Source organism: Telmatherina bonti (assembly GCF_933228915.1).
Source record: "Telmatherina bonti genome assembly, chromosome: 18".
Classification (NCBI taxonomy): domain Eukaryota; kingdom Metazoa; phylum Chordata; class Actinopteri; order Atheriniformes; family Telmatherinidae; genus Telmatherina; species Telmatherina bonti.
The window spans coordinates 37,443,671-37,470,816 of NC_136616.1; the positions used below are offsets into that span (position 1 = coordinate 37,443,671).

General features: G+C 49.5%; 1 protein-coding gene across 2 annotated transcripts; it reads left to right on the forward strand.

Annotated features, from left to right (window-relative positions):
- Positions 1 to 246: 246 nt before the first annotated feature.
- On the forward strand, positions 247 to 25,299 carry nfxl1 (nuclear transcription factor, X-box binding-like 1). Of its 2 annotated transcripts, none has more exons than XM_079257483.1 (25): positions 247 to 275; positions 808 to 987; positions 1,073 to 1,261; positions 2,884 to 2,993; positions 3,467 to 3,597; positions 3,678 to 3,722; positions 3,824 to 3,957; positions 4,049 to 4,134; positions 4,211 to 4,286; positions 7,972 to 8,069; positions 8,163 to 8,277; positions 8,396 to 8,520; positions 8,600 to 8,722; positions 8,811 to 8,901; positions 12,718 to 12,838; positions 12,936 to 13,092; positions 13,370 to 13,461; positions 21,206 to 21,227; positions 21,535 to 21,657; positions 21,785 to 21,939; positions 22,136 to 22,205; positions 22,815 to 22,919; positions 23,541 to 23,621; positions 23,700 to 23,753; positions 24,892 to 25,299. In XM_079257483.1, the coding sequence occupies exons 2-25, from the start codon at positions 819 to 821 to the stop codon at positions 25,069 to 25,071; spliced, it is 2,652 nt and encodes an 883-aa protein (XP_079113609.1). In that variant the 5' UTR covers positions 247 to 275; positions 808 to 818; the 3' UTR covers positions 25,072 to 25,299. The 2 variants fall into 2 exon arrangements, with proteins under 2 accessions (XP_079113609.1, XP_079113610.1); XM_079257484.1 differs by having other exon boundaries at positions 1,076 to 1,261.
- Positions 25,300 to 27,146: the final 1,847 nt, after the last annotated feature.

The following is a 27,146-nucleotide window of genomic DNA, read 5'->3' on the forward strand; positions in this document are numbered from 1 at the left end:
CTAATAACATCATCTAATAACAAAATTATGTCATATATATGACAAATATATGTCATATATGACATATTTGTCATTTATAACAGAGAAACTGATATTAACTGCTCTTTGACACGTCATACTGTGCCCGTGTGTCCAGTGTGGACTGTGGACTTCTGGGAGTTGTAGTTTTCTCCCTATCGATTTCTGTGCTGCCTGCCTTTAAAGAACTACCAGTACCAGCATGCACCGCGCGACTCCGCGCATGACAACCAGACAACCGTCTGCTCGCTGATCAGGTGTGTTAAACTTCAAACTGCTGTTAAATAACTTATTTCTGTTGTTTTTTTTTTTTTTTTTTTAAACTAAAATTAAAACATGTAAATGTGGATATTTCTAGATATTAAAAGTGTTGTTTACGGGATGTGGCATTTTTTTGTGCATGTTTAGTCTCTGAATGTATCTCACTGTTAGCTTAGCGCGGCTAGCCGGACTGAACTGAATTTACCGTTAACGTTAGCATGTTAGCTGGTTAACCTGTTATCACCGCACAGTGGAACGTGGATGATGTTTATGTGTTGTATCTGAAGCTTCATAACAGCTGATGTAAGGTCAGCTCAGTGTGAACCAGCAGCTGTATGTACTAGTAGGCTCATGCATTAGTCGGTTCTGACCCGGTCCAACCCGCTTGTGGTCGGTTCTGACCTGGTCCGACCCGCTGTGGTCGGTTCCGGGAGGAGACCAGGGTCCAGTCATTTAAGGCTTATTGAACCAGACAGCTGATGTGAAGGTGTTTGCTTCATGTTTGTGATTCTGATGATTAACCTGCAGAGCTGGTTGCCATGGAACCGGCGTGGCGACAGCAGGGCAGGGGGCGTGGCCGGAACCAAGACCCTCAGGGTGAAAGGTCACGTCCCCAACAGAGGGACAAGGAGCGACCGGGTTCTACTGTTGCTGCAGCGGGGCGAGGACAGAGGACGAAGACCGGACCCACTCCTGAACCTCCACAAGGTGATGCAGGTCTCGAACCGATGTCTTCCGGTCCGGTTCTTCCAGAACCAGAATCATGATGTTCCCTCCTCTCTGTGAATGACAGCAGGGTTGGTCCAGTCCAGGTTTGAGGAGATCCAGAAGTCCGATCAGGCTGCGGCGAGGCGGCTGGTGGAGAGCCACATCAGCTCCTCTTCCTCCGATGAAGATGACGAGAACAACGATGGAGAGGGTCAGGATGGACAGACGGGGAAGGTCCTGGCGTCCACCTTCACCACCTACACCGACCAGACAGGTGAGACGCCACCCGGTCCTGGTGAGGGTCTCTGGGCCGACCCAGACCTGCAGGGAGGACCCGGGACATGCTGGAGGAGGCAGGGGGGTCGGGCTGTCCCTGAACGTGTGGGAAGAGACGTCCAGGACAGGTTGTAAACGAGGGAAAGTGATGAGGTCAGGGTTCAGGTCAGGCCTGTCGCCATCAGTCGGTTAATCACATGATAAGAAAAAATGTTTCTTTCTTTTCTGCTACATTTGTTTTAAAACAATATGAGCTAAACGCAGCAACACAACAAGCTTCCATCTGCACCTAAAACACGACCATCTGCTGCAGTTTTCCTGTCTTCCCGACACTCCACCATCACCGGCGGGTTTAACACAACCAGGACAGCATGGAGTTGTCTCACACAGCGTGGTTGGTGAAGCCATGCTGTCAGATGTTACCATTCCACCTCTGGTCCGGTCCACACATGTCCCTGTACATAACCATAGACTAACTGTGTTAACACGCTCCCAAAACTCCAGGAGAAACCCTGGATACAGCGTAAACCAGTCGGAACATCCAGCTAAATGTTCTGAATGTACGTTGATCTATGAAACACTGTACCTGCATTATTATGGGATTTTTGTTATTTTAGTTAAAAATGGCCTCAAAATGTCAACAATAATCGTTTATCGCAATAATTTCTGAGACAATGGCCTGGCAGAATCTGTCACGGTGGCGGGCCTGGTCCAGGTGACAAATCAGGTACCTCCAGAGAAAACCGCCAGCCGTCCGTCCGTCCGTCAGGCGTCCGGTGTTTTCCTTAATGGCCTGCAACGATTCGTCGACAAAAATTGACAATAGAAACAGTCGACAATGAATTCCATTGTCAACTATTGTCACTGGACGCGTTTTTCCGACGGAGTGAGGCATCTCACTTCATCATAATCTCTGCAGCAGCGTCTCTACTGGACGGGAACGTCCACAGAAACGTCCACAACGCTACCAAAACGTCTGAAGTTTGGGAACATTTAAGCCTGAACTAAAAGATCTGCAGGTTTGCCAAGCACACCTGCAGATCATGGCAGCACGTCGTGGAGATGCTGATCTGCGCCATGAAGCAGCTCATTTCATTCAGTTTGCTTGGAAAACTCTGAATTTTCAGCTCTAAATGTCATTAAAAGCATCAGATTTCAGACTGCTGGGAATGTAAAGTTCTCTTGCTGAGCTGCTGCTGACACTGACTGTACTTCACTAGAATACTGTTTTAGTTACTGTTTCACTGTGTCCTCAGTTTAGAGTAAAACATGTTTATTTATTTTGTATTAAAAACTTTTCTCTGTCCTTATAAAACAGAGATGAATTTCTTGATGGATTTCTGTCTAAACTGATCAGGTTTCCTGTCAGATGGTTTTATAGTACAGACAGGACTAAACCCGCCTCTCAGCAGCAAAGTTGATTGAAAGACGTGTTTTTATAGAAATAATCATCTTTCTTCTGTTATCATTTGTCACATAATTAAAGCGACTTCATGCTAAATAAAAAATAGAAGATCTGATGAGTCGACTAATGGTTCCAATAGTGGCTGACGAGTCGACCAGTAAAGTGGCGGTCGGTTGCAGCTGTACGTCTGACATGATGGACCTCGGTGTGTGCAGGTGGAGACGCCAGCGGTCTGGTGCGGACCGGCCAGTACGTCAGCGACCTGTTCCAGTCCGGAGCTCTGACCTGTCTGATCTGCATCGCTTCGGTCAGGAGGACGCAGCCGGTGAGACACGCCCCCCTGCTGCAGCGCCAGGACGTTTCAGCCGCCTCACGGCGTTCTGGCTTTCAGCTCCGCCCTGCATTTAGCCGCCATGTTGGCTGTGTTTCTCCTCACAGGACGACTGTTTCCTCCCAGCTGTTCAGTTTCACTGCAGCTCGGTTTCAGCCGACAGAACAGCTGCTGCACGAATACAGAATAACATGTTTCCACTTTTTCTTCTCAATCTGTCAACATGTTGAGTTCTAAACGTTTAAAGTCCCTCAGATCATTTAGAACCTTTAAATGTTCTGACAGACCCGTAGTCTGGGTTCTGGATGAAGGTTTATCTGCAGCGTCTGCTCCGCACCGGTTTTACTTCAGCTGTTTCCTTCTTTTTTCTTCTTTTTTTATTTTCTATTTCAGCTGTTTCCTTTTTTCTTTTTTTTAATTTATTTTGTATAAATAAAAAAAACCAAAAACACGGCACCTCTGTCCAGGTGTGGAGCTGCTCCGGGTGTTTCTCGCTGTTCCACCTCCCCTGCATCCAGAAGTGGGCCAGAGACTCGGCCTTCCTCGTGTCCTCCGTCACCGACGAAGACTTCGGTCAGAAGCAGCACCCCTGGCCCTGGTTGGTCTGGTCTTTACTGGTTTTATTCCAGTTGGAAACGGGGATAATCATGTCTGATGCTTCTCTTCTTCTCTGCTCAGTCCCAAGTGTCGCGCAGAATATCCTCCCAGCTCCACACCCAACCGGTACGTCATCCTGCAGCAGGGGGCGCCGTAGCAACGTTCCAGTTCAGCTGAACTGGAAACGTCCCAGTCTCACCAGTCTGTTTCCTCTCTGCTGCGTTCAGGTACATGTGTTACTGTGGGAAAGTGCAGGATCCGCCGCCCGATCCCTGGTTGGTTCCTCATTCCTGCGGCTCCGTCTGCCAGAAGGAGCTGAAACCCACCTGTGGTCACACCTGTCTGCTGCTCTGTCACCCCGGTAACCGTCCCCCCGATGCTGGTCTGGTCTAACTGGAGCGCTGCCTTCAGGTTCCTCAGTGACGTCAGGAATGTCCCCGCTCTGCTTTCAGGTCCCTGTCCTCCCTGTCCAAAGATGGTGTCTGTGGCGTGCCTGTGCGGGAAAGCTAAGCCCCTCCCCCGTCGCTGCAGCAACAAGGTGAGCACCTGGAGGTCCGGTGGACCCGGACCGGAACCGGTTCTGGATCACTGACGTGGACTGTGTGTGTTTTCAGGCCTGGTCCTGCCAGCAGCCGTGTGGAAGGTTGTTGTCCTGCAGGCAGCACAGCTGCTCACTGCTGTGTCACACAGGTACACACACACACACACACACACACACACACACACAGGTACACACACTGCTGCTCACTGCTGTGTCACACAGGTACACACACACACACACACACACACAGGTACACACACCGCTGCTCACTGCTGTGTCACACAGGTACACACACACACACACACAGGTACACACACCGCTGCGCACTGCTGTGTCACACAGGTACACACACACACACACACACACACACAGGTACACACACACACACACACACACAGGTACACACACCGCTGCTCACTGCTGTGTCACACAGGTACACACACACACACACACACACACACACACACAGGTACACACACCACTGCTCACTGCTGTGTCACACAGGTACACACACACACACACACACACAGGTACACACACCGCTGCGCACTGCTGTGTCACACAGGTACACACACACACACACACACACACAGGTACACACACCGCTGCTCACTGCTGTGTCACACAGGTATACACACACACACACACACACACACACACAGGTACACACACCGCTGCTCACTGCTGTGTCACACAGGTACACACACACACACACACACACACACAGGTACACACACCGCTGCTCACTGCTGTGTCACACAGGTACACACACACACACACACACACACCACTGCTCACTGCTGTGTCACACAGGTACACACACACACACACACACACACACACAGGTACACACACCGCTGCTCACTGCTGTGTCACACAGGTACACACACACACACACACACACACACACAGGTACACACACCACTGCTCACTGCTGTGTCACACAGGTATACACACACACACACACACACACACAGGTACACACACCGCTGCTCACTGCTGTGTCACGCAGGTACACACACACACACACACACACACCACTGCTCACTGCTGTGTCACACAGGTACACACACACACACACACACACAGGTACACACACCACTGCTCACTGCTGTGTCACACAGGTACACACACACACACACACACAGCACAGCTGCTCACTGCTGTGTCACACAGGTACACACACACACACACACACACACACACAGGTACACACACCGCTGCTCACTGCTGTGTCACACAGGTACACACACACACACACAGGTACACACACAGCTGCCCACTGCTGTCACACAGACAGACACACACACACACACACACACACACACACTGCACAGCTGCCCACTGCTGTGTCACACAGGTACACACACACAGCACAGCTGCCCACTGCTGTGTCACACAGGTACACACACACGGCACAGCTGCTCACTGCTGTGTCACACAGGTACACACACACACGCACACACACACACACACACACACACACACACACACACACACACACACAGCGCAGCTGCGCACTGCTGTGTCACACAGGTACACACACACACACAGCACAGCTGCTCACTGCTGTGTCACACAGGTACACACACACACAGCACAGCTGCTCACTGCTGTGTCACACAGGTACACACACACACACACACACACAGGTACACACACCGCTGCTCACTGCTGTGTCACACAGGTGTACACACACACACACACACACAGGTACACACACCACTGCTCACTGCTGTGTCACACAGGTACACACACACACACACACACACACAGCACAGCTGCTCACTGCTGTGTCACACAGGTACACACACACACACACACACACAGCACAGCTGCTCACTGCTGTGTCACACAGGTACACACACACACACACACATACACACACAGGTACACACACCGCTGCTCACTGCTGTGTCACACAGGTACACACACACACACACACACACACACACACACACACACACGCTCATGCACACACAGCACAGCTGCCCACTGCTGTGTCACACAGATACACACCACACACACACACACACACACACACAGAGCACAGCTGCCCACTGCTGTGTCACACAGATACACACCACACACACACACACACACACACAGAGCACAGCTGCCTACTGCTGTGTCACACAGATACACACACACACACACACACACACACACACAGAGCACAGCTGCCCACTGCTGTGTCACACAGATACACACCACACACACACACACAGAGCACAGCTGCCCACTGCTGTGTCACACAGATACACACCACACACACACACACACACACACAGAGCACAGCTGCCTACTGCTGTGTCACACAGATACACACACACTTGTAGGTAGGGCTGCAGGATTCTGGATAAAATGAGAATCAGAACTGAGATCAGATTCTCTTCTGATGTTTTTCCAATATAAATATTTATTCCACGTATTACCGGCACATCAACGTTGCAACAGCTGATACTGAACATAAAAACAAGAAATGTCTCTCTTGTCTTCTCTTACACACACAACCGCTGAATCATTTTAACAGTAAAACTTTTTACAATATTACTTCTGTGCATAAGGTGATGAGAGGTCGGTATGTTTCCTAAAATATAAACAACAGGAGGGTTGGACATGAAGCTAGAAACTTCACACAGCAGTCTTTTGAATAAATTTGATTGTTTAACGACGGAGGACAAAAGTGATTTATGCAATGTGGGTCTAAAGGGATTCAAAATCTACTTTTTAAAGTGATAGCCTATTGGAATGGCAAAATAAAAAAAATTGAAAAAAGAAAAGAGTTTATTCATAGTACTAAACATATTTAGGGTGGTTTTAACACCTTCTGTTTCTCCCACATTACTCCTCTCTCCTACAACGTCCATTACATTACATGCATATGGTTGATTATGCAAATTAGGCGATGACGTCATTCAGCGACTTTTAGACCAGCCAATAGCTGCTTTCTTTACTTTGGACCGGCAAAGTGAAACCAAAGACACAGTCTGGCAGAGATACTTTGTTTCGTTGTTGTTTGTTTTCTGTAGTTTTCTGACTTTTGGTTTGTTTTTAGTCAAAGTAAAACATGAACATATGTCGGCAAAAACACAACTTTTTAAACTACTTCCTGGAGAGACAGTTTAAACTGGACATTAACAATCTAAATGGACCAAACAGAGACAACAGAAATGATGTTAGTTTACATCCCACTCTGTAAGCCAGACTGGGATTTGCACATGCACTATTCATTGTGACCGTGCACATGGAAATGTCCTCTCTGCTCCTATGACCGGCTGGGAGTGCTTTATGATGGGGAGAGGCTCCCACCGCTCGTTCCTGACAGTCACTGCAGAACAATATGTGCTTTCAAGTCAGTAACTCCAGAAACGTCTCCAGTAACTCCAGAAACGTCTCCAGTAACTCCAGAAACGTCTCCAGTAACTCCAGAAACGTCTCCAGTAACTCCAGAAACGTCTCCAGTAACTCCAGAAACGTCTCCAGTAACTCCAGAAACGTCTCCAGTAACTCCAGTAAAAGTTTCAGATTTGTCGCTTTTAACATAAAAAGTTGCCAGATTTAGCGAGAAAGTTGCCAAGTTTGTTCCTACCAGCCAGTATCTGCATCACGTGGTGTATGGACCTGCCGGTGTCGTTTGTTGAGGGAGAAAGAGGGAGCACTTGTTTTGATGTTAGTGATGTCCCGGTTGGAAATGTGACACATTCGTGGTCTTTTTTCTTAATCATTTTCATTTGAAAATAAGATTGTGTACAAATATGAAGTGTGTGTGTGTGTGTGTGTGTGTGTGTGTGTGTGTCCCTGCCGGCTGACGGTATCCTCTCCGGGCTGCAGACTGTCCTCCGTGTCCCAGAGTCAGCGTACAGCGGTGTGTGTGTGGTCGGGAGGCGGTGGAGAGACCGTGTGCCAGTCCACGCTGGAGGTGTCAGCAGGTGAGGTGGAGGTGACCTACTGAGCACGCTCAATCGTGACACGCCCGTCTGTCCCGCGGCAGAACTCAGAGCCTGTGTGTCCGTCTGTCTCAGGTGTGCGGGTCTCCTCTCTCCTGCGGGAACCACACCTGCGAGGAGGCGTGTCACGCCGGAGCGTGTCCGCCGTGTCCTCGCTCCGCCAGCAGGTCCTGTCCCTGTGGAAAGACCAGTGAGTGGACGTGGCGAGTGGCAGAACATGTATAATTCAATAATTCTGCTGAAATGTCGACGTCGTGACAAACGGCGCTAAATGTCAGCGAGGTGTGTGTGTGTGTGTGTGTGTCCAGAGTCGTCTCTGCCGTGCACGGAAGACGTGCCGCCGTGTGGGGACACGTGCGACCGCCAGCTGTCATGTCTGAAGCACACCTGCTCGATGAGGTGTCACCGAGGGAGCTGCGAGACCTGCCGCCAGGTGACACACACACACACACACACGTTGGCGCGCGGCGTGCTCTGCAGGTGAGGAGACTGAACAGCAGGTGTGTGTGCAGGAGGTGGAGAAGGAGTGCAGGTGCGGACGCTACAGGAAGCTCATGTCCTGCCATAAGGAATACCTGTGTGACGCCAAGTGTCCCAAAACCAGGAACTGCCAGAGACACCAGTGCAGGAGGAAGGTGGGCCTGGGCAACTGAGGATGATGATGACAGTGTCAGTGTGTGGCACCTGATGGATCTGAGCCTCCCATGATGCCTTGTGTTCCAGTGTTGCCCAGGAAACTGCCCCCCCTGCGACCAGAACTGTGGGAGAACTCTGGGATGTCGGAACCACAAGTGTCCCTCCGTCTGTCACCAAGGTAACGCACAAATCAACACACCACTGGTTGTCGTCCCAGTACGAGTCGGAAACGCATGACGGACGTCCTCGTTTACGTACGTAAGGGAGCAGGCGTTACCTGGCAGGGTGGGGTCCCACCGGACCGGGAAACGCTGTGAAAGTTCTGGATCAGTTCGTTAGAAACGTGTTGATGCAGAATACGTTGGCTCCATGTTTCCATCAGAACGCACATTTATTAACAGGATCCCGTTCGTACCAGCATTCATCCATCTGTCCGTTTGTTTACTTACAAACTTCTGAATGGATCTTCACAATGTGTTTCTGAGAACAGGTCCTGGTCTAACTCTGATCCGGATCAGGACCGTAGTGACCGTAGTAAATAAAGCAATGCCCTGAAGGGAGAGGCGGGTTGGTTATCGTCCTAACTAGCTCTGGTGGGTGGTAACTTGGTAAAACTGGACCTGTGTCGGTCTCTGCACCGACTAACTCGGCTGCAGTTTTCTGGACTAAACTCACTTCTATAGATTTGTTCTCTCCTTCAGGTCATCAGTTGGACAGAATGTATTTGGTTCTGAGTGTGTACGTACCTCCTCATGAACAAACACGTGGAGCATCTTTATTCTCATTTGCTTTGACACGCGTTGAAATGGTGATGCTGGGTTAGATCATAAAGACCTGCAGTCAGAACATAGTCTCAGTAGCAGCAGCTGTACGGCTAGCTGCTAGCTTCCTGCTAGCTAGCTGCACAGCTAGCTGCTAGTTTCCTGCTAGCTAGCTGCACGGCTAGCTGCTAGCTAGTTGCTAGTCAGCTGCTAGCTTCCTGCTACCGCTGGTGTTTACTGTTTATATCCCAGACACATTTTATGAGCTGACCTCGGGCTGCACGGTGGTGTAGTGGTTATACACAGGAAGTAGTTCGCTGGTTCGATCCTCAAACGATGGTCTTTCTGTGTGGAGTCTCCGTGTTTTTCCCTGGTACTCCGGCTTCCTCCCACCAACCGAAGACATGCATGTTGGGTTAACTGGTTACTCTAAATTGAGCCTGAATGGTAGCTTGTCTCTTTGTGTTGGTCCTGTGATGTATTGGTGAGCTGTCCAGGTGTACCCACCTCTTTCGCGACTGCTGGGATTGCCTCCACGTCCACCGCGACCCTTAACCGGACTAAGTGGTTTGGCTTATGAATGAATGAATAATCTGACGTGAGACTCAGAGTTTTTATTGTTTTACTGCTGTTTCTGAGTTCACTTTGCTGTTTATTTTAATTTGAAGTGTTTTGCTTTTATGTTCAGCACTTTCTTTCAGCGGACGTTGTCTGGAATAAAAGTTGGGTTTAGAGCGGTGGATTTCCGGTCGTCCTTGTTAGGAAAGCAGCACGACTTTTCTTTTGATTTACCAGTTTGCTTGCCAGTCTGATAACCAGTTTACCATTCTGCTTACCAGTCTGCTGTCCAGTTTACCAGTCTGTTTACCAGTCTGATAACCGATATACCAGTTTGCTTACCAATTTACCAGTTTGCTTACCAGTCTGATAACCAGTTTACCATTCTGCTTACCAGTCTGATAGCCAGTTTACATGTCTGATGATTAGTTTACCAGTCTGCTTACCAGTCTGCTGACCAGCTTACCAGTCTGCTTACCAGTTAAGCAGTCTGCTGACCAGTCTGATAACCAGTTTACCAGTCAGCTGACCAGTTATACAGTCTGCTTACGAATCTGCTTACCAGTCTGATAACTAGTTTACCAGTCTGATAACCAGTTTACCAGTCTGCTTACCATTCTGATAACCAGTTTACCAGTCTGCTGACCAGTCTGATAAGCAGTTTACCAGTCTGATAACCAGTGTACCAGTCTGCTTACCAGTCTGATAACCAGTTTACCAGTCTGCTGACCAGTCTGATAAGCAGTTTACCAGTCTGCTGACCAGTCTGATAACCAGTTTACCAGTCTGCTGACCAGTCTGATAAGCAGTTTACCAGTCTGCTGACCAGTCTGATAACCAGTGTACCAGTCTGCTTACCAGTCTGATAACCAGTTTACCAGTCTGCTTACCAGTCTGCTGACCAGTCTGATAACCAGTTTACCAGTCTGCTTACAAGTTTGATAACCAGTTTACCAGTCTGATTGCCAGTCTGATAACCAGTTTACCAGTCTGCTTACCAGTTTACCAGTCTGATTACCAGTCTGATAACCAGTTTACCAGTCTGCTTACAAGTCTGATAACCAGTTTACCAGTCTGCTTACCAGTCTGATAACCAGTTTACCAGTCTGATAACCAGTTTACCAGTCTGATTACCAGTCTGATAACCAGTTTACCAGTCTGCTTACCAGTCTGATAACCAGTTTACCAGTCTGATAACCAGTTTACCAGTCTGCTTACCAGTCTGATAACCAGTTTACCAGTCTGATAACCAGTTTACCAGTCTGATTACCAGACTGGTAAACAACCCCCCCCCCCCCCCCCCCCCCCAGGCTACAGCTGAGATCAGCTGACCGTCACACTGGACGCCACATCACATCCACGTCTCTGCGATGTCTTGTGATGTGTTGACGGAGTCGCAGCTGGAAGGTCGGAGGTCATCTCTGACCTGCAACACCTCCGGTGTGTGTTTACACTGACATTTCTTCTTCGAGCTGATAGCACCCAGCAGCACACACACACGGACGTGTAAATGTGTGTGTGCGAGGGAAAGCGTTGACCTCTGCTTCCTGCTGGACGTCATTAATCCCCTTTAATGAAGACGTGGAGACAAATGGCTTCCTGTCCCCATTGTTCCCTGATGGGACGATAAAAGGCCGCGTGTCTTCGCTCTGATTGGCTGGGCACAATGAGAGCATATCTGCGTGCTGATTGGCTGCTCTGACCTTTCCAGGGGGAGCAGATAGCAGGTCGCGCTGTCATCAACGCGCCACCTGACAGATAACAGCCACTGTGTGATGACATGTCCTGGTTCTGGGGACATGTGATGGACTAACCGAGCTCTCCAGCGGTCCCGGACCTCCTGGGGGTCCAGCTTTGTCCCTGTAATGGTCTGGATCCTCCTCTGGTCTAGCTCCAGGTTTATCTAGCCTGACGTTAGTCTGGCGCATTTTTCTGACGATGTTTAACATCTGGAATCAACAGAAGAAGAAATCTGTTGGTGGATCTGGATCACTTGATAGACCGGAGTCATGGAGTTTTATCTGGAGGAGGTGCAAGACAAAACCCGGGCGTCCAGCAACACTCAGTTCTATCAGCTGCAAACACTTCAGAGGACACGGCGCTGAGGACTGACACAGTCCAGGACCCACATCCAGTTTATCTCACCTTCAGACTTCCAGCAAACATACTCGTTATAAAAACGAGTGTGTTTGCTGGAAAAGGTTCTCAAGTCAGCCAATCAGAGACGAGATGTACGAGTAGATCCAGATCTGGGCACAGAATCACACAAAGTAGAAGTTCTTCCAATTACCCTCAGTTAAAGAAGTAAATAGCTGGTTACCTGTCAGTCAGACCTGGTTTTTATATCAGACCTTAGATCCATACATCTGGTTCCAGGTCCGTACGTCCGGTTCCAGGTCCGTACGTCTGGTTCCAGATCTGTACGTCCGGTTCCAGGTCCGTACGTCCGGTTCCAGGTCCGTACGTCCGGTTCCAGGTCCGTACGTCCGGTTCCAGGTCCGTACGTCCGGTTCCAGGTCCGTACGTCCGGTTCCAGGTCCGTACGTCTGGTTCCAGATCTGTACGTCTGGTTCATGACAGAAAGAAAGAGATTGATGGAATAAAATAACTACATGTGGGTCGTGTTAGGGAAAGGGATCTGTTGCTCCTACAGTTCTGCGTCTCCTGTCCTGCAGGGAGCTGCTACCCCTGTCCGGAGACGGTGGAGGTCCGCTGCACCTGCGGATCTACCGTTCTAGTTGTTCCGTGTGGCCGGGAGCGAAGCACCAAACCACCTCGCTGCAGAGAGACCTGCAGGTAAACATGTTGCCTGCTCTGCAGATAAATGCTTCTCCCTGCAACTGAGGAACCTGGTCCGGTTTTTAACTGGATCTGGTCTGTGTGCTGTCCTTAGGTGTCCTCCTTCCTGCCACCACCCCAGCAGAGAGCCCCACCGATGCCACCCGGGCCCCTGCCCCCCCTGTAAGCAGCCCTGTCTGCTGGCACTGCCCGGCTGCAGCCACACCTGTCCCGAGCCCTGCCATGACCTGGTTCTGATCAGGTCCCAGCAGGTAGGCCTGGAAGTCTTCCTAGACTTCCTAGTCTTCCAGACTGGACGTTACTTCTCCTGAAAACTTTAAAGTTAAGACTGTGGGAAGACATGACCGTTTTATCGTCTTCATCGTTTATCTGATGTTCTGTTTCCTGTTTCCCACCATAGACTCCAAACACTGACTGTGTGTGTGTGTGTGTGTGTGTGTGTGTGTGTGTGTGTGTGTGTGTGTGTGTGTGTGTGTGTGTGTGTGTGTGTGTGTGTGTGTGTGTGTGTGCGCATGTGTGTGTGTGCAGGTCCAGTTAGCGGGTCCATGGGAGCAGCCATCTGAACCAGCATTTCTGAAGAAAGCTCTGCCGTGTCCACCCTGCCAAGTCCCCATTCCAACGTAGGTCCAGTCCACCTCCTAAACCACATACCAACGTAGGTCCATTCCTCCTAAACCACATACCAACGTAGGTCCAAGTCCTCCTAAACCACATACCAACGTAGGTCCAAGTCCTCCTAAACCACATACCAACGTAGGTCCAAGTCCTCCTAAACCACATACCAACGTAGGTCCAAGTCCTCCTCCTAAACCACATACCAACGTAGGTCCATTCCTCCTAAACCACATACCAACGTAGGTCCAAGTCCTCCTCCTAAACCACATACCAACGTAGGTCCATTCCTCCTAAACCACATACCAACGTAGGTCCAAGTCCTCCTAAACCACATACCAACATAGGTCCAAGTCCTCCTAAACCACATACCAACGTTAGGTCCAAGTCGTCCTAAACCACATACCAACGTAGGTCCAAGTCCTCCTAAACCACATACCAACGTAGGTCCAAGTCCTCCTAAACCACATACCAGCGTAGGTCCATTCCTCCTAAATCACATACCAACGTAGGTCCAAGTCCTCCTCCTAAATCACATACCAACGTAGGTCCAAGTCCTCCTCCTAAACCACATACCAACGTAGGTCCATTCCTCCTAAACCACATACCAACGTAGGTCCAAGTCCTCCTAAACCACATACCAACGTAGGTCCAAGTCCTCCCAAACCACATACCAACGTTAGGTCCAAGTCGTCCTAAACCACATACCAACGTTGGTCCATTCCTCCTAAACCACATACCAACGTAGGTCCATTCCTCCTAAACCACATACCAACGTAGGTCCAAGTCCTCCTAAACCACATACCAACGTAGGTCCATTCCTCCTAAACCACATACCAACGTAGGTCCATTCCTCCTAAATCACATACCAACGTAGGTCCATTCCTCCTAAACCACATACCAACGTAGGTCCATTCCTCCTAAATCACATACCAACGTAGGTCCATTCCTCCTAAACCACATACCAACGTAGGTCCATTCCTCCTAAACCACATACCAACGTAGGTCCATTCCTCCTAAACCACATACCAATGTAGGTCCATTCCTCCTAAACCACATACCAACGTAGGTCCAAGTCCTCCTAAACCACATACCAACGTAGGTCCAAGTCCTCCTAAACCACATACCAACGTTAGGTCCAAGTCGTCCTAAATCACATACCAACGTAGGTCCAAGTCCTCCTCCTAAACCACATACCAACGTAGGTCCATTCCTCCTAAACCACATACCAACGTAGGTCCATTCCTCCTAAATCACATACCAACATAGGTCCAAGTCCTCCTAAACCACATACCAACGTAGGTCCAAGTCGTCCTAAATCACATACCAACGTAGGTCCATTCCTCCTAAACCACATACCAACGTAGGTCCATTCCTCCTAAACCACATACCAACGTAGGTCCAAGTCCTCCTCCTAAACCACATACCAACGTAGGTCCATTCCTCCTAAACCACATACCAACGTAGGTCCAAGTCCTCCTAAACCACATACCAACGTAGGTCCATTCCTCCTAAACCACATACCAACGTAGGTCCATTCCTCCTAAATCACATACCAACGTAGGTCCATTCCTCCTAAACCACATACCAACGTAGGTCCATTCCTCCTAAATCACATACCAACGTAGGTCCAAGTCCTCCTCCTAAACCACATACCAACGTAGGTCCATTCCTCCTAAACCACATACCAACGTAGGTCCATTCCTCCTAAACCACATACCAACGTAGGTCCATTCCTCCTAAACCACATACCAATGTAGGTCCATTCCTCCTAAACCACATACCAACGTAGGTCCAAGTCCTCCTAAACCACATACCAACGTAGGTCCAAGTCCTCCTAAACCACATACCAACGTTAGGTCCAAGTCGTCCTAAATCACATACCAACGTAGGTCCAAGTCCTCCTCCTAAACCACATACCAACGTAGGTCCATTCCTCCTAAACCACATACCAACGTAGGTCCATTCCTCCTAAACCACATACCAACGTAGGTCCATTCCTCCTAAATCACATACCAACGTAGGTCCAAGTCCTCCTAAACCACATACCAACGTAGGTCCAAGTCCTCCTAAACCACATACCAACGTTAGGTCCAAGTCGTCCTAAATCACATACCAACGTAGGTCCAAGTCCTCCTCCTAAACCACATACCAACGTAGGTCCATTCCTCCTAAACCACATACCAATGTAGGTCCATTCCTCCTAAACCACTTACCAACGTAGGTCCAAGTCCTCCTAAACCACATACCAACGTAGGTCCAAGTCGTCCTAAACCACATACCAACGTTAGGTCCAAGTCGTCCTAAATCACATACCAACGTAGGTCCAAGTCGTCCTAAATCACATACCAACGTAGGTCCAAGTCCTCCTCCTAAACCACATACCAACGTAGGTCCATTCCTCCTAAACCACATACCAACGTTAGGTCCAAGTCGTCCTAAATCACATACCAAAGTAGGTCCAAGTCCTCCTCCTAAACCACATACCAACGTAGGTCCATTCCTCCTAAACCACATACCAACGTAGGTCCAAGTCCTCCTCCTAAACCACATACCAACGTAGGTCCAAGTCCTCCTAAACCACATACCAACGTAGGTCCAAGTCCTCCTAAACCACATACCAACGTTAGGTCCAAGTCGTCCTAAATCACATACCAGCGTAGGTCCAAGTCCTCCTCCTAAACCACATACCAACGTAGGTCCATTCCTCCTAAACCACATACCAACGTAGGTCCATTCCTCCTAAACCACATACCAACGTAGGTCCAAGTCCTCCTAAACCACATACCAACGTAGGTCCAAGTCCTCCTAAACCACATACCAACGTTAGGTCCAAGTCGTCCTAAACCACATACCAACGTAGGTCCATTCCTCCTAAACCACATACCAACGTAGGTCCATTCCTCCTAAACCACATACCAACGTAGGTCCAAGTTCTCCTAAACCACATACCAACGTTGGTCCAAGTCCTCCTAAACCACATACCAACGTAGGTCCAAGTCCTCCTCCTAAACCACATACCAACGTAGGTCCAAGCCCTCCTAAACCACATACCAACGTAGGTCCAAGTCCTCCTCCTAAACCACATACCAACGTAGGTCCATTCCTCCTAAACCACATACCAACGTAGGTCCATTCCTCCTAAACCACATACCAACGTAGGTCCAAGTCCTCCTAAACCACATACCAACGTAGGTCCATTCCTCCTAAACCACATACCAACGTAGGTCCATTCCTCCTAAACCACATACCAACATAGGTCCATTCCTCCTAAACCACATACCAACGTAGGTCCAAGTCCTCCTAAACCACATACCAACGTAGGTCCATTCCTCCTAAACCACATACCAACGTAGGTCCAAGTCCTCCTAAACCACATACCAACGTAGGTCCAAGTCCTCCTAAACCACATACCAACGTAGGTCCATTCCTCCTAAACCACATACCAACGTAGGTCCATTCCTCCTAAACCACATACCAACGTAGGTCCATTCCTCCTAAACCACATACCAACATAGGTCCATTCCTCCTAAACCACATACCAACGTAGGTCCAAGTCCTCCTCCTAAACCACATACCAACGTAGGTCCATTCCTCCTAAACCACATACCAACGTAGGTCCATTCCTCCTAAATCACATACCAACATAGGTCCAAGTCCTCCTAAACCACATACCAACGTAGGTCCAAGTCCTCCTAAACCACATACCAACGTAGGTCCAAGTCCTCCTCCTAAACCACATACCAACGTAGGTCCAAGCCCTCCTAAACCACATACCAATGAAGGTCCAAGTCCTCCTCCTAAACCACATACCAACGTAGGTCCAAGCCCTCCTAAACCACATACCAACGTTGGTCCAAGTCCTCCTAAACCACATACCAACGTAGGTCCAAGTCCTCCTAAACCACATACCAACGTAGGTCCAAGTCCTCCTAAACCACATACCAACGTAGGTCCAAGTCCTCCTAAACCACATACCAACGTAGGTCCAAGTCCTCCTAAACCACATTCCAACTACCTAAACTGGTTTAAATGGGAACAGGCCGGTAATATGACTGGTTTAGGTCCAGAGGAAACGACTGGATCTGTCTGGTGAGAGTCCAGTCCGGCTTTGGGCCTGTACCCAGTAGAAATGCAGGTCTGGACCTGAAGCCCATCTCATGAAACGTTCCAGCGAAGCTGAGGAACTCTGTTTCGGTTTGCGACTGTTTTAGCAGAAAGCAGACTGTAGGAAGCAAAGAGACGTTGCCGGCAGCGTCACAGACGTTGGTAGGCAGTGAAACATGACAAGCAGCAGTGAACACCATGTGGTGCCCAGAAGTCGTCCTCAGTAACACTCGGCGGTGCTTCGGTCCTGTCAGGAATCATTCCACTCGGGCTGGAAAACACTCAGCCTGCTGTGTGTGTGCAGATAACAGCCATTAGTGTTTGCCAGAGGCCTGCCGCTCAGTGACGCACTCTGCAACCATCTGTTGGATGTAGATGTTGGAGAAGGTGGTAGCAGCTGGAAGCTTCTGCGTCGGCATGGAAACCAGCCAAAGAACAAAACATCTTCACATCTGCTTGACCGACCGACCCTGAAGCTCCGCGTTTATGGAGCTTTATTCGTAGAAAGTGTCTGTAAAAACTGCTCTAAAGGCATGAATCATTCATCTGTTTCTCCCTTTTCATGTTCAGATCTTTCAATCAGCTTCAGTCTTAATCTGAACAGATAAAAAATATAATTATTCTGCTCATTTTAACCCCTAAACTGACCGTTTGACCACAACACATCACTTCTCATGGGAAAAACACCAAGAAATGAGATTTAAGCTGTCTGTGATGTTTAAATATGACTCCCAATGTGAGTTTTTATTGTTTTATATAACATTTAATACTGATGCAGTGATTGGCTGCTCGTTCAGGCCGTTGAAGACTCAAATCTCCTCTCCTAAAAAACTGTCATGTAAACATCACACATTCCTATGTTCCTCACATCAGTCGACTTCAGTGCTGATAAAACAACTAAAACATGGCAATATTCCAGCTGTTTTAACCTTTTAAATAATGATTTGTCACTGTGTCTGTATAGCTGGGATATGGGGAATTTTATGTTTTTATTTCATTCTTATTGTTGCTGTTTAAAGATGCAGAAAAACAGATTTTAAGTAGAAACGTAGGTCCAAGTCCTCCTAAACCACATACCAACGTAGATCCAAGTCCTCCTCCTAAACCACATACCAACGTAGGTCCAAGTCCTCCTAAACCACATACCAACGTAGGTCCAAGTCCTCCTAAACCACATACCAACGTAGATCCAAGTCCTCCTCCTAAACCACATACCAACGTAGGTCCAAGTCCTCCTAAACCACATACCAACGTAGGTCCAAGTCCTCCTAAACCACATACCAACGTAGGTCCAAGTCCTCCTAAACCACATACCAACGTAGATCCAAGTCCTCCTCCTAAACCACATACCAACGTAGGTCCAAGTCCTCTTCCTAAACCACATACCAATGTAGGTCCATTCCTCCTAAACCACATACCAACGTAGGTCCAAGTCCTCCTAAACCCCATACCAACGTAGGTCCAAGTCCTCTTCCTAAACCACATACCAACGTAGGTCCAAGTCCTCCTAAACCACATACCAACGTAGGTCCAAGTCCTCCTAAACCACATACCAACGTAGGTCCAAGTCCTCCTCCTAAACCACATACCAACATAGGTCCAAGTCCTCCTCCTAAACCACATACCAACATAGGTCCAAGTCCTCCTAAACCACATACCAACGTAGGTCCAAGTCCTCCTAAACCACATACCAACGTAGGTCCAAGTCCTCCTAAACCACATACCAACGTAGGTCCAAGTCCTCCTAAACCACATACCAACGTAGGTCCAAGTCCTCCTAAACCACATACCAACGTAGGTCCAAGTCCTCCTCCTAAACCACATACCAACATAGGTCCAAGTCCTCCTCCTAAACCACATACCAACATAGGTCCAAGTCCTCCTAAACCACATACCAACGTAGGTCCAAGTCCTCCTAAACCACATACCAACGTAGGTCCAAGTCCTCCTAAACCACATACCAACGTAGGTCCAAGTCCTCCTAAACCACATACCAACGTAGGTCCAAGTCCTCCTAAACCACATACCAACGTAGGTCCAAGTCCTCTTCCTAAACCACATACCAATGTAGGTCCATTCCTCCTAAACCACATACCAACGTAGGTCCATTCCTCCTAAACCACATACCAACGTAGGTCCAAGTCCTCTTCCTAAACCACATACCAATGTAGGTCCATTCCTCCTAAACCACATACCAACGTAGGTCCAAGTCCTCCTAAACCACATACCAACGTAGGTCCAAGTCCTCTTCCTAAACCACATACCAACGTAGGTCCAAGTCCTCCTAAACCACATACCAACGTAGGTCCAAGTCCTCCTCCTAAACCACATACCAACGTAGGTCCAAGTCCTCCTCCTAAACCACATACCAACATAGGTCCAAGTCCTCCTCCTAAACCACATACCAACATAGGTCCAAGTCCTCCTAAACCACATACCAACGTAGGTCCAAGTCCTCCTAAACCACATACCAACGTAGGTCCAAGTCCTCCTAAACCACATACCAACGTAGGTCCAAGTCCTCCTAAACCACATACCAACGTAGGTCCAAGTCCTCCTAAACCACATACCAACGTAGGTCCAAGTCCTCCTAAACCACATACCAACGTAGGTCCAAGTCCTCTTCCTAAACCACATACCAATGTAGGTCCATTCCTCCTAAACCACATACCAACGTATTTCCATTCCTCCTAAACCACATACCAACGTAGGTCCAAGTCCTCTTCCTAAACCACATACCAATGTAGGTCCATTCCTCCTAAACCACATACCAACGTAGGTCCAAGTCCTCCTAAACCACATACCAACGTAGGTCCAAGTCCTCTTCCTAAACCACATACCAACGTAGGTCCAAGTCCTCCTAAACCACATACCAACGTAGGTCCAAGTCCTCCTCCTAAACCACATACCAACATAGGTCCAAGTCCTCCTAAACCACATACCAACGTAGGTCCAAGTCCTCCTAAACCACATACCAACGTAGGTCCAAGTCCTCCTAAACCACATTCCAACGTAGGTCCAAGTCCTCCTAAACCACATTCCAACGTAGGTCCAAGTCCTCCTAAATCACATTCCAACGTAGGTCCAAGTCCTCCTAAACCACATACCAACGTAGGTCCAAGTCCTCCTAAATCACATACCAACGTAGGTCCAAGTCCTCCTAAACCACATACCAACATAGGTCCAAGTCCTCCTAAATCACATACCAACGTAGGTCCAAGTCCTTTCTCACTGCAGATGAAAGGACCATGTAAAGGACGTAAAGTTTGCGGCTCTAGCAGTTTTATGGCCCAGAAGCACATCAGGGATCGTCCACCAGACATGAATCTAGCATCACATTATAAAAGCATCACATCGGGGTGATTTAAACTGGGTACAAACTGGTTTAAAACCAGAGCTGTTCCGACACGCATCCAGCCTATGAAATTACTGATATGAATCAAGTGTGTTGGAGCGGGGACACATGGAAAACTGATAGGACTGTGGACCCAAGCAGAGCGGTCCCTGTCCAGACCCCGTTCCTGTTGCCATGGTAACCAACAGCGAAGCATTTGGCGTCAGCGAAGTCTTGGGATCGTTGGCGGCGGATGGAGCAGAATGACGGCGTGATGAAGCGACGCTCAACCGTCTCTGTCTCTCTTTCAGGGCCTGTTTCGGAGAACATGAGGTGAGAATCGCCCCGCCCCGGTTGCCGTGGTAACAGTCAGCATTCTGGTGGACGTCAGGTCGAACAGATGTTTGTCTCATTCAACCCCTGTTGATGTTTCAGCTGAATAAAGCCTTCCTCTGTTCCCTCCTCCTCCTCCTCTCAGCAGCCCGCTGCCTTTCTGTCTTCTTCTCTTGTTCTAAATGTCATCCATTATGAGTTGGTCCTCCTATCGGCTCATCTGCTCTGCCCTTCTCTGCCTTTTATCTGTTGACGATGTTTTCACGCCGCTCGCCGTCAGCCACTCAGCCGCTTCGTCTCTGTCCAGGTCAGCCCGGTGCCGTGTCATCGGCGGGGACGGTTCTCCTGCAGACGTCCCTGTGGACGAGCGCTGACCTGCGGGAACCACAGCTGCAGCAAGGAATGCCACCTGGTTGCCAGCGGCAACGAGGTCAGCTTCTGATAAAGTACCTGTGAAGTTAAAGAACAAGTGAAGCTCCGTTCTGAGACATGAACCGCATCACCAGGAGGCGGTCACCTGTTTCCCCCAGTAGCCAATCAAATCTGTCTCTCTGCAGTGCCAGGTGTGTGAGGAAGGCTGCAGCAAGCCCCGCCCCCCTGGCTGTCCCCACACCTGCCCGCAGCCCTGTCACCCTGGCAACTGCCCCCCCTGCAGCCAGATGATTCGCCAGAGATGCCACTGCAAGATCAGCATGCTCTACGTGGAGTGCACGTGAGTACGCACGTGTGTGAGGGTTTCCATGGAAACGTCCCGGAGGAGTCACGGCGACTTCATTTACTGTTTCCAACATTTTCTGACGACGATCAGACATCGATCCATTAATCAGCGAAGCTGTGATGGGTCAGATATTGATTTGTGTGTGTGTGTGTGTGTGTGTGTGTGTGTGTGTGTGTGTGTGTGTCTGAAGGACGCTGACGTCGGCTGATCCGCAGGCGAAGGTCCAGCTGGCTTCCTGCAACAACCAGTGTCCCAAACAGGTGAGACCAGCTCCTGATTGGCCTGCCGTCTCCATGACGACACTGCTGCTGTAGGTCTGCAGACCTGAGTTTAGATCTGGAATAACACACACACACACACACACACACACACACACTTCAGCCATGTCCAGGAATCTCCTCGGCTCGGTGGCGCCACTCGCTCACTCTGTTTGGTGTTTCACCTGGAAAGGATTTGGATTTTCACTTTGTCACTTACTGGCACACACACACACACACACACACACACACACACACACACGCGCGCGTCTATAATAACAACCAATGTTTGAGCAGTGGTGTAGTGGTGTGTGTTCTTCTGCAGGAAGGTTGTTTTGATTCTGCTGTAACTCAAGCCCACACACACACACACACACACACACACACACACACACACACACACACAGCTGTGATGTAACGTTAACAAATGAAATCCAGACATGAACACGCAGCAGGTCTGGCGAGTGTGTGAGACATCATGTGACCTGCTTCATCACCGCGGCTCCATTCAGGACTCGTTTCTCAGGACGAAGCATGGTGGTGGCCATGTTTCCTCTGGAGACACCAGACCCATGTCTGACCTGCGGAAATCTCTTTCTTCTTCCTGTGTAGCTGAGCTGTGGCCATCGCTGTAAGCAGGTGTGTCATCCAGGTGTGTGTGAGGAGAAATGCTCCCAGAGGGTGAAGCTCAGGTGTCCCTGCAAGAGGATCAAGAAGGTACAAACACATGGTTGGGGTGTGTGTGTGTGGTGGTGGGGGGGGGGGGGTGGTGATGTGTTTTCTGCTTTTACATCAGAAAGAAGTCACTTCTTTCATTTTATTCATTGATGAAACCAAACAGACGGCGGCTGACTTTGACATGTGGACATGAAGACGTTCCCTCCTCGTCCTGCTGCAGGACTCAACCCGAGCTAATAAAGTCGTTCTGCAGTGGGACCGAAGAGGTCCACGAGGCAGATTCAGTCTCGTTCATCGGGAAACTTCCTCAGATTTACAAACGTGTAAAACTTTTGGCATCTTTCCTCTCGCACTGAGGAATACCAACCTGCTTCTGCTTTACAGTTTAACACCAAAGAATGACCAGAAAGTCTGATTTTGCCAAAATAAATGTAATCATTTACGGTTTCATGTAAAACTCATCTGTCTGGAGAACCTTTATGTTTAAAAGAAAGATAACTCCAACAGTATCGTTCTCCCAAAAGACCTGAGGGTGTCCGTCTGAGGCATCAGACAGAAGTTCGGTGTCCCTCAGGGCTCCATTCTGGGCCTCATGTTGTGTTTGATGATGGTTTCTGGGCCCTGAAGCTGAAGCAGCTGATGCTGAATCTGTGTGTTTAGGAGGTTTCCTGCTCTCTGTCGGGTCAGACTGTGGTTCAGTGTGACAGTGTCTGCAGAGACCAGCAGAAGAAAGTCAGCCAGGTAAACACACACCTGCACACACTGATGTGATTCACACCTCGCCTGCTTACACGCTGACTGCTGTGTGTGTGTGTTCAGCTGAAGGAGGCGGAGCAGAAAGCGGCTCTGGAGGAGGAGCAGAGGAAGCTTCAGGTCAGTCTGGTTCCTGACATCTGGTCTGAGTACCGCAGGTGGATCCTAACACACGGATGCATGACATGGAAAACAATCAGCCTCTGCAGATGTAAAAACACGAGATCTGCTCAGCAGTCAGTTCTGAAGGTCTCCATGTTCCAGAACCAGCTGCCCTGCAGCCAGCTTTTACTCTGCATCAGGTTGGACACTCCTGGGGTCTGAAACCGGTTTAAACCGAGTTATTTAAATCAGGAGTGTGGGAACAGGGATGAATCTAAAACCTGCAGGATGGTGGGCCTTGAAGAGCAGAGGTCCTGATCCTGGCCCTTTCATAAGCTGAAAGTAGCTTACCTGGGAAGGACCAGAGTCTCGTCTTGTGGGGCAAGTTTTCACAGCTAAATTAGTGAGGCGGGGTTTTTCATGTTGAGCTGGAAAGGTCAGAATAGGAGGTTCATCTGGAACCATTTCAGTCTTTTGTTGAAATCAATCAAATTCAGAACCATTCAGTCCTGAAACTATTCAGGAGAGGCTTTCAGAGGAAAGTAAACCCGACATTCGTCTGCATAGAAACAAAACAAAACAGCAGGCTTTCTAAAGAAGACTTCTGGAGAGGTCTAAGAAAGGAGCCTTGTGGTGCTTCACAGGGGGCAAAACCATTAATCACGAGACTGAAAGTCCGTCAGACATGAGCCTTTGTAGAGCTGAACCAATGATGCCCACCCACAGCTGGGAGAGGATAACGTCCTGGTTCCTCTGTCAAAAGCTGCTCCATCTAAAACCACAGTTCCCAGAATCCATGACTAGATATGTCAATAGGAGCTTTAAAAGACCAGATTCAGAGCAGAGATTCAGTTTGATGTTCATCCAGGAAGACCTTCAGCTGGTGAAGAGACCTCGTCCTGGATGAAGATGTGTAAAGACCTGGAGATGGTTCCCGTTTCCAGATCTGGATCAGGGCTTCAGATGTTTAGACGTGGAGAGACGGGTTATGCTAGAGTTTGGATGGTTTTCCAGGTGATTTAAAAGGAAAATCAAGACGTTTTCCAGCTCGTTTCTCTGAACATCCCGCCTGCCATCAGCAGCTGTACAGATGTGATGCATGAATCTGTCTCCACGGCGACAGCCATGATCAGAGCCGCTGTGTGTCTGCCCTCAGGAGGAGCTAGAGGCGTTTGAGAAGAAGCGAGGAGGCCGGAGGAACAAGAGGAGAAGGAGGGAGGAGGTGGACGAGGAGGAGGGGAGGATGGGGTGGAGGAGGTGCGCTGCCTTGGTCCTGGTCCCGCTGGGCGGCGTTCTGCTGTCGGCCGCTGCCTACTACCTGCTGAACACGGCCTGAAGGAAGCGTTGATCCGGAACGTATGAATCAGGATGAGTTCTGAAGGTTGATTAAAGTTAAAAAGCTCCTGATTTCCCACTTAAGCGTGTTTCTCCGTTTAAATTCAGTTGCGTTGCATCGACTCGTTGTTTACTTTGTGCTGAGTTGGTGAAATTATTCTCAGTTTTGGATCAAAAAGTAAAAGTCTGTTGGTTTTTTTTTCCCCCAGTTTTTGAGAATAAAAAGAATAAAAGCTGTAAAACTGACTGTCTGGTGATTTCACCGCACCGGCCTGCAGCCAAACATTGATCTAGGTCAGTGTTTCTCAGTTCCCGTCCTCAGGACCCCTGTCCTCAGGACCCCTGTCCTCAGGACCCCTGTCAGGACCGACATCCCTGCATGTTTTACCTGAACAGACCTGCATGAAGTAAAGAACTCGGTAACAGGCAACAAAGAACTTAAGTTCAGTAAATCTGACTCGGGCACTTTGAAGGAGAACATGTCTAAAACATGCAGGGCGGGGGGGACAGAGGACCTGGATTAAAGAAACACTGGTCTACAGAAACTCAGTCCGATCAGCAGGAAGCAGCCAGGTGGAAACGGCGAGCCCGTCCCTGCTGAACGCAACACATTGGGGGGGTGCACCAAATGTCTCAAGTACGGAGCTTTAATCCCAGCTGGTTTCTCCTGTCTCTGGGACTGAGGTGGTTAAAAATAACCTCGGTGGGACGGACCTCTGGGGTGGACAAGACCACCCAATGTTCCTTACAGCTCTGCTGGGACGTCCTAGGGGTGGACCAGACCACCTAGAGTTCCTTACAGCTCTGCGGGGACGACCTAGGGGTGGACCAGACCACCCAGAGTTTTACAGCTCTGCAGGGACGACCTAGGGGTGGACCAGACCACCCAGAGTTCCTTACAGCTCTGCTGGGACGGATCTAGGGGTGGACCAGACCTCCTGGAGTTCCTTGAAGCTCTGCTGGGACGGACACCAAGGTGGACCAGACCACCCACAGTTCCTCGCAGCTCTGCTGGTATGGACCTAGGGATGGAAAAGTCCACCCAATGTTCCTTACAGCTCTGCTGGGTCGACCTATGGGTGGACCAGACCACCCAGAGTTCCTTACAGCTCTGCGGTGACGACCTTGGGGTGGACCAGACCACCCAATGTTCCTTACAGTTCTACTGGGAAAGACCCAGGGGTGGAAAAGTCCACCCAATGTTCCTTCCAGTTCTACTGGGACAGACCTAGGGGTGGAGAAGTCCACCCAGAGTTCCTTACAGGTCTACTGGGATGGACCTAATGGCGGACCATACCACCCAATGTTCCTGACAGCGCTGCTGGGACAGACCTAGAGGTGCACCAGACCACCCAATGTTCCTTACAGCTCTGCTGGGACGGACCTAGTGGTGGACGAGGCCACCCAATGTTCCTTACAGCTCTGCTGGGACGGTCCTACGGGTGGACCGGACCACCCAGAGTTTCTTACAGCTCTGTTGGGACGGACCTAGGGGTGGACCAGACCACCCATAGTTCCTTGCAGCTCTGCTGGGACGACCTAGGGGTGGACCAGACGACCCAGCGTTCTATACAGCTCTGCTGGGAAAGACCTAAGGGGTGGAAGGGTCCACCCAATGTTCTTTACAGCTCAGCGGGGATGACTTATTGGTGGACCAGACCACCCAGAGTTCCTTACAGCTCTGCTGGGACAGACCTAGGAGTGGACCAGACCACCTAGAGTTTCTTACAGCTCTGTTGGGACGGACCTAGGGGTGGACCAGACCACCCATAGTTCCTTGCAGCTCTGCTGGGACGACCTAGGGGTGGACCAGACGACCCAGCGTTCTATACAGCTCTGCTGGGAAAGACCTAGGAGTGGACCAGACCACCTAGAGTTTCTTACAGCTCTGCTGGGACTGACCTAGGGGTGGACCAGACCACCCAGAGTTCCTTACAGCTCTGCTGGGACGGACCAAGGGGTGGACCAGACCACCCAGAGTTCCTTACAGCTCTGCTGGGACGGACCAAGGGGTGGACCAGACCACCTAGAGTTCCTTGCAGCTCTGCTTGGACGGACACCATGGTGGATAAATCC